At 41.2% G+C, this 7,939-nt stretch overlaps 1 protein-coding gene across 1 annotated transcript; it reads left to right on the plus strand.

Annotated features, from left to right (window-relative positions):
* The first annotated feature begins 6 nt into the window (after positions 1-6).
* On the plus strand, positions 7-4,928 carry LOC135802577 (carboxypeptidase D-like). The gene is made up of 9 exons (XM_065316174.1): positions 7-562; positions 625-1,027; positions 1,094-1,403; positions 1,460-1,560; positions 2,386-2,613; positions 2,675-2,866; positions 2,924-3,009; positions 3,076-4,379; positions 4,433-4,928. The coding sequence occupies exons 1-9, from the start codon at positions 383-385 to the stop codon at positions 4,926-4,928; spliced, it is 3,300 nt and encodes a 1,099-aa protein (XP_065172246.1). The 5' UTR covers positions 7-382.
* Positions 4,929-7,939: the final 3,011 nt, after the last annotated feature.

The following is a 7,939-nucleotide window of genomic DNA, read 5'->3' on the forward strand; positions in this document are numbered from 1 at the left end:
GAGGTAGAAACATTCTCAACAAAGAAACATCTGTGATATACCGAATATATTATACTCATCATCGTGTGTCGCGTGCGCGACACATCACCAGCTGGCAACATGTTCAAGTCGTTATGCGTACTCACGCTCGTAAAGTTGTATTCTGCACGTCCAAGACTCGCTCTCGGCGAGTTTGTCGCGCAACGGCGACCTTAACGAGAGTTTCCTCGAGCATCCACGCTACCACAACTATGACCAGCTTACGACACTCTTCCGTAAACTGGAGGCGGATTACCCGAACCTCGCCAAACTCACCTCCGTCGGGCGGTCGGTGAAGAACCGCGAGTTATGGGCGCTGGAAATTAATGCCAATGTACGGCAAGAGCGGCAGCTGCTTACGCCGATGTTTAAATACGTCGCTAACATGCACGGCGACGAAAGCGTCGGCAGGCAGTTGACTATTTATTTGGCGCAATACTTGCTCAGTAACTATGGGGTTGATGAAAGGATTACCAGGCTGGTGAATACTACAGATATTTATTTAATGCCTTCAATGAATCCGGATGGCTATGAAAATTCTCAGGTAAATACAATACAAACAATATATTTATTTACTTTTGACCACTAAATCTTTATTTATTTCAGGAGGGTATGTGTGAGAGTAAAGATAGATATGTAGGACGTCAGAATGAGAATAACGTCGATCTCAACCGCGATTTCCCCGATCAATTCGACCCGGTGCGAATTGGCACGATTTTGGCTGGTAGACAGCCGGAAACAGTCGCGATTATGACTTGGATTATCTCGCGGCCGTTTGTCTTGTCGGGGAATCTTCACGGAGGCGCAGTTGTTGCTTCCTATCCGTATGATGACTCTGCCTCCAAGCGGACGTGTTGTCGTGAGAGCCTATCGCCTGACGATGGCGTTTTCAAAAAGTTGGCGTTGACTTATTCCCAGCGGCACGAATCGATGAAGAAGGGCACTGAGTGTAAGCCGGACACGTTTGTCAATGGCATCACTAACGGTGCATTCTGGTATGAAGTTCGAGGTAATAATAAATACAATATTTATATTTAATATAAGATTATTACAGGAATATTCTTGTTTGTTTTAGGTGGAATGCAGGATTTCAACTATGTGCATTCGAACTGCTTTGAAGTCACCTTTGAACTCAGCTGCTGTAAATTCCCATGGGCGAAAGTAATGCCACGAGAGTGGCGCATTAATAAAGAACCCATGTTGGCGTTCATCGAAGCATCCCACTGGGGTGTCAAAGGTTTGGTCAATGATAAAGCCGGCGAACCGGTGTTGGATGCGGATGTGGTCGTCGAAGGACTTAATCATAACATCACTACATCGAATCGCGGCGAGTATTGGCGATTGTTATTGCCTGGCACATACAGTATGTATGCAACGGCTTACGGGTAAGATAAAAATACATGTTTTTAAATTAGAGATTAAATTTTTGTTGATTTTTCAGGTATAAAACGTCGGATCCGGTGAGTGTTCAAGTGGAGGAGGGTCGAACCAGCATCCAGCATTTCATCCTCGAGCGTCACGCGCCCGACGAGAACGCAAAAGGTAACGACAACACGAAGAGCGGTAACGGCAGTTGGTTTTGGAAGTAAATGAGAGCGAATTGGCGACGCTGCACTCTCTTCACACACGCAATTCCTTGCAAGAGGCTTTAAACTTTCCGCTCCTAGCTCTAGCAAATTAATACTCGAAACACAAACGAATACACACATACATTCCTTAGGTTTAGTGTTAACCTGTTTGCGTCTCATTGGTGATGGATTAATTTTATATTTAATTTATATTTACTTAAACTTACTTAAGGTTGTGGTGACAATGAATGACTTAAGCAATTGCAACAATTCAACACACAACACAAACGATCAAATCTGATTTACGAATCTCTTAGCAATGAACTTGTAGCTTTAAATGTTAGCGTGGCAGAAAGCTCCCCACAGAAGCCATTCGCGTACGTACAAACACATTGGTAATTTGGTGCCAAAATCATACGTGATACTCTAGATTAAAAGACAAACAAGCCAAGGTAGAACAAAAAGACAACCTAGTTAGTTATATTGATTGTTGTTTAGGCGATTAGAGACACTACATACACTGCAGACAAAAACGAACAAAGTATTTTTAATAATGTATACAGGCATTGCAAGCACTTCGAGTTGAAATGTTTATTTAATTCTCTATTGCTCTCTTTTTCTCTCTTTCAATTACACGTGTGTGTGTTAGAAAAAAGAAAAATGTACATGTATTGAAGAATAAACTTTCACTTGAAGCAGAAGAATTGTGTTTGTGTTGGATTATGATGCGAATGATGGTTTGGCTTGTGCGCACCGGTGTGTTTTGAGCGAATGATCTGAAAGAATGATGATCGTCTAGGTGCGGTCCGGCCGTATCAGCAGCTCCAGGAGGTGCGCGACGAGCGCGCCGGGCAAATCAGTGCGGAAGACATGCGGCATCATCACTACGATGCAATGCGCCACTTTCTGGAGGAATACGCCAAGTCGTATCCGAACATCACGCGGATGAAAAGCATCGGCAAATCGGTGCAGGGCAGAGAATTATTTGTGTTTATCATTGGTAACACACCAGATAAACATGTTGCAGGTATAAAACAAAGCAAAACACAATTTAAGCATAATAAACTATTGATTTTTAATGTTTTTAGGTAAACCGGAGTTTAAATACGTTGCGAACATGCATGGTAATGAAGTGGTCGGCAGGGAATTACTCCTGATGTTGATTAAATATCTCTGCGAGAATTATCTGGAGGATGAGAGAGTGACGCGTATTGTGAATACAACACGGATTCATTTAATGCCGAGTATGAATCCGGACGGGTACGAGAAGGGAATTGAAGGTACATAATAAAATAAATTGTTTTTTAGGAAATAATTCGATTGTTTTGGTGTTTTAGGTGATGCTGATGGTATTCAAGGTCGTGCAAACGCACACGGCGTTGATTTAAACCGCAACTTCCCAGATCAATATGTTCTTAACCATGTAAGATATTTATTTATTCAAAAAACAACAATTAACACATTATTTTTAACATTTTTATGTTTTTAGTTTAATAAAATTCGTGAGCCGGAAACACAAGCCGTGATGGACTGGATACTTTCGGAGAATTTTGTCCTGTCTGCCAATTTACACAATGGCGCACTCGTGGCGAATTACCCGTACGATGATACGCCTGGAAAATCACCGGGGAATATCCCCAATCCATCTCCGGATGACCCGACATTCCAGCATCTGGCGAAAGTATATTCCAACGCGCATAAGAAGATGCACCTCGGGCGTCCCTGCCCGTTGTTCCCGAAGGAGCACTTTGATGGTGGTATCACCAACGGTGCGCAGTGGTATTCCGTCACGGGCGGCATGCAGGACTGGAATTATTTAGTCGCTGGATGCATGGAAATCACCCTAGAATTGGGTTGTACTAAATTCCCAATTGCTAGTGAACTACCCGAGTATTGGACGGATAACAAAGAAGCATTATTGGCGTATATGGAAGAAGTACACAAAGGTATTTCAGGTTTTGTTTTTACAACAATCGGACATGTTATCCCATCGGCGGAGATAACCATTGATGGAATCAATCATGTGATACGCGCTGCACCAACCGGTGATTTCTACCGGGTTTTGATTCCTGGTAGTTATAATATCACGGCTTCAGCGAGAGGATACGAAGCGTATACTCAACTGGTGACTGTGCCTGCATCCGGGCACGTGCAGGTGAATTTTACGCTTATGAAAGACGATCCGATTCATTGGTCGAGCGCGTATGATTTCGGCGTGACTGAAAACCTCTACAAACCGAAATATCATTCCAACAGTGAGTTGTATTCAACGATGGCGGCGTTGGAGAATCGGTATCCTGATGCGGCTGAATTCGAAGCTGGGGATGATTACATCTCAATGACGATACATTCACTGAAAATCAGTGATAAAATACGTGCGAGTGATGAAGGTAAACTGCACGTTGCGATTATAGGTAATCTGTTTGCAACGCAACCGGTGGGTAGAGAACTGGTGGTAAATCTAGCAAGACATTTGCTACAAGGGCATAAGTTTGGCGATCCGAATATTGTCGACATGATGCGAAACGCCGTGTTTCACTTGGTGCCTGTGATCGATGTGCATTTCGAAAACATTTGGGGTGATTTCGATAAGGAAGCATCGGGTAATGAGAAGCCAGATTACAGATGTAATCCGATCTCTGCTGATTTCAAACAGGTAGGGAGTCAACTCATCGGTGAAGGTCGCATGAACGGCAACCCACAGAATCATATCGTCAACGCATTCAAACATATGCTGCTCGATGAGAAGTTCGATTTGATTTTGAACTTTGAAGGTGGACAACGTGGATTAATGTAAGTTTCAATCCATAATCATGTGATTATTTATAAAATATTTGTTTTATTAGTTATCCACGTCATGAGCCATTTCACAAGTACACCGCAGCGTATTTGGAGAATTTCAAAGTAACTCAAGGATGCCCCAATGGGCAATCAGTAGGCACAGACACGAATCTCACCGAACATGTGCTCACTGAGTTTGGCCTGCCGATGTTCACAGCGAAAGTCTCTTGCTGTGATTATCCTGCCATCAGTAATGTGCCGTGGATTTGGCGTGAGGTACTCGCACCTTCTGTGGCTTTCCTGCGGCAGGTACGCACTGGTTTCTACGGCGCAGTGACGGACATTCAAGGCAACAAGATGAAGAACGCTAGTGTTATGATTCCGGCTTTGAATCAAGTTTTTGAAGTTGGGCATGTCTCTGGCGCGTTTAAAGTGATGCTGCCTGTTGGCGAATATGCCGTCGAGGTGGTGTGTCATAATTACAATCCGGTTGTGATGAATATTCACATTGAGAAGGATAAGATGAGCAGGTATGATGTGAAGATGTCGCCAGTGGAATGACGCCAGTGGCTGAATCTGCACTTCCGGCTTACGTAGCAGATCTGACTTGGCGTGATTCATTCGTGATAATCATGATAACCCTGTGCCGAAACGCAAAATATCACCGTAAAGAAGTAGGTTTTAGCGTGTTGTCTGTCTGAAGTTTGGGAATTATTCGATTGCGTTTGACGGCTGGGTATACAGTGACTGTGGTTGCCAGGGTATGAACAAATGGTGAAGTACGTGAGAGTAAGCCAGCGATGTTAAGCAGAACTTTATTGGTTTTTACGCTTATAAGGGATGAAATACGTGTGGGCATGCCTAGGAATATTTTTATTTTATTTATTGCGGTATGATGTTATATTTTTGTTGTTTGTTTCTATAACTGTTCGTTTTAGTAATACCCTCTTTGTGATTGTTGGATGCGCCACATTTTGCTGTATCTGCTGCAAGCGATATGTAAGGATTACGGTAATTTGCGGTACGGACGCCTGCCGCAGGACTCGCTAGGATGAGAAATCGTTTTAGGATCAATAAAAGGTTTGTGTATGGAAAAGGAAGCATATTTTTAAAATGTGGTTATAAGGTTTTATTTATGTTTTTACATTTTTAGACTCGATAAACCAATCACTAGACCATATTTGATGACGATGATGATGAATACGACGCAGGTTCCCAATATGAGTTCCTCTGATGATGTAGATTGTTCACCTCAGTCTTGATAAGGACGCCAACAGTTGATTAAGGATTGAAACTCTCTTCTTGTGCTAATTTGTTCCTGCAATTGTTGATTGGCATACAACTGTAATATCACATTTGTACATATGTTTGTTTGTTAATTGGTATATAATGTTTCCACTTGTTTTTAAATTAATGTTACTACGATTATTTAATTTGCTGCGTTTTTCTTTTCATTTTGTGAGAGAATCCGGCTATAATAATAGAAATTAAATTCCCCGCCGATTATATAATGTTTATGTATTGAAGGGAGCAAATAATTATTTTATATCTAATACAAAACATTCACAACACTTGAAAATTTGGTATCACGCCTCATCTAGGTTTGATTTATTGCATTTATATACGTAAACTCTTATTCATTTTGACTGATGGTGTTTGCGTGCACTTTAGGTGGCAATGACGTGTACGTGTATCACACGGACGCTGCCATTTAAGTACGTGGCCACCACTGCCCTTGCTGTGACAATTTCAGACCGACACATGCGCGCCACACCGTTTGAAAACACTTTGTTGCTTTGTGAGGTACTATTATAAAAGTGTTCTCAGATGGTACAACGTATTTAGATTTATCTCAAATATTCCAGCGAGAGCGATTTGTCTTGTTGCACCCAAAAGGATAACGACGAGCACATTCCAGTACACTTTCGGTTTGCGTCATTCGTTGTTGCAAGTTCGGACATCGTGTTATATTTCGCATCTTAAGATACTCAGGTGTTAATAAATGTGTTTCATCTTTTATCAGCTATTTACCGCATGTGTAATCTTCGTAATTATAAATTTTGGCGTTTAATTTATCCACGTGTTTGTGCGTTCGTTGCCGTCGGACGACGGCCGGCGATGTTTTTAGAACGCTTAATAATTAATTGATTTGTGAAAGTTCATTTTGTCATCAATAAAGAGCATGACTAATGTGCTATCAGGTGCAAATATTGGTCATTTCTAAGTGGATTGCCATACGAATAACAAGAATTTTCATTCAAAGTTTAGCCCTGACGGAACTCTGATCCATTCCAACATAGCATAACGAAATATTGTAACTAATATTTTGTTTCTCATTTATTTCAGTAATTCCGCCAACTTCGTCGATTTACCGTTCTTCCGTTTCCTACCCAAAATAATTTCATCATTTATAAATAAAATGTTTGTCGTGTACGTAGATATCAGCCACTCTACGTTTTATTGTTGTTTTGCAAAAGTGAAGTTTGATACGAGAAACAAATGCGTGTGCGAATTAAATATCACTCGTAATCTTTGATGTAAAATTTGACAATCGGCAAATATAAGAAATCAGGAATTACATTAATGAATTTTAATTTTTATTACCTTAAGGCCTCTAATCTAAATTCCTGATAATGTATCATCTATACAGTAAATAGCATGAAATAAAAACTCGTAAAATAGAATTGGATTTGTTTATATTTATATTTATCAGCGAACGAACATCTGACACGACAATTGTGTTTGTTTTCACCACTGATTTACATTTTCTTATCGCCGTGCGAATAGCAACGTCCAAGATTACCGTGTGTTGTCGCTTCGCTATCCCTCTCACCGGTATCGTGCCTCCATTGCATTTTGTGCACAAGATTGCGTGCCATCCCTTTCACGTCTCGCTCTGCCAGTTTAATTTCGCCGCAGCACCTGCGAGTTATATTGATATTGTGTATACGCACTTGTACTCGTTGCGCTAGAATTGTAGTTTTTAGCTATAACCCGCGAACGAAGTGCAAGTACCGCTGTGCAAATTCGAAATTATGTTCCCTGATGCAGAATTTAATTTGTATCTCCTGTATAGAAATTTATTGCCAGAAAATTCCGTGACGAGTTATATTGATAGTTGCAAAAGGTACGCACTTGTACCTGCCGTGCTAGAATTGTAGTTTTTGCTGGTAACACGCGCGAACGCGGTGTCGCTGCAGTAAATTCGGAAATTATGTTCCCCTGATGCAGAATTTAATTTTGTATCTCCCAGTATAGAAATTTATTGCCAGAAAATCTCCGTGACGCGAGTTATATTGATAGTTGTGCGTATACGCACTTGTACACGTCGCGGTAGGAATTGTGGTAGTTTTTAGCTATAACCCGCGAACGCGGTGTCACAGTAAATTGGAAATTATGTTCCTGATGCAGAATTTAATTCCTTTGTATCTCCCAGTATAGAAATTTATTGCCAGAAAATTCCGCGTGACGCGAGTTATATTGATATTGTGTGTATGTTTCAATTTTGTACTCGTCGTGCTAGGAATTGTAGTTTTGCTATAACACGCGAACGCGGTGTCACAGTAAATTGA

This window comes from Atheta coriaria, unplaced genomic scaffold (assembly GCF_025399875.1).
Source record: "Atheta coriaria isolate IRGN ID8LTWV9N9 unplaced genomic scaffold, Caltech_Dcor_3.1 hic_scaffold_40_pilon, whole genome shotgun sequence".
NCBI classification, from domain to species: domain Eukaryota; kingdom Metazoa; phylum Arthropoda; class Insecta; order Coleoptera; family Staphylinidae; genus Dalotia; species Dalotia coriaria.

What these genes read in the sequence shown, in the direction of transcription:
- LOC135802577 (XM_065316174.1), top strand. Translation starts at nt 383, where the DNA reads ATGTTTAAATACGTCGCTAACATGCACGGCGACGAAAGCGTCGGCAGG. An exon ending in ATGTATGCAACGGCTTACGG is followed by an intron (nt 1,404 to 1,459) that starts GTAAGATAAAAA and finishes TTGATTTTTCAG; the next exon opens with GTATAAAACGTCGGATCCGG. An exon ending in ACCAGATAAACATGTTGCAG is followed by an intron (nt 2,614 to 2,674) that starts GTATAAAACAAA and finishes TAATGTTTTTAG; the next exon opens with GTAAACCGGAGTTTAAATAC.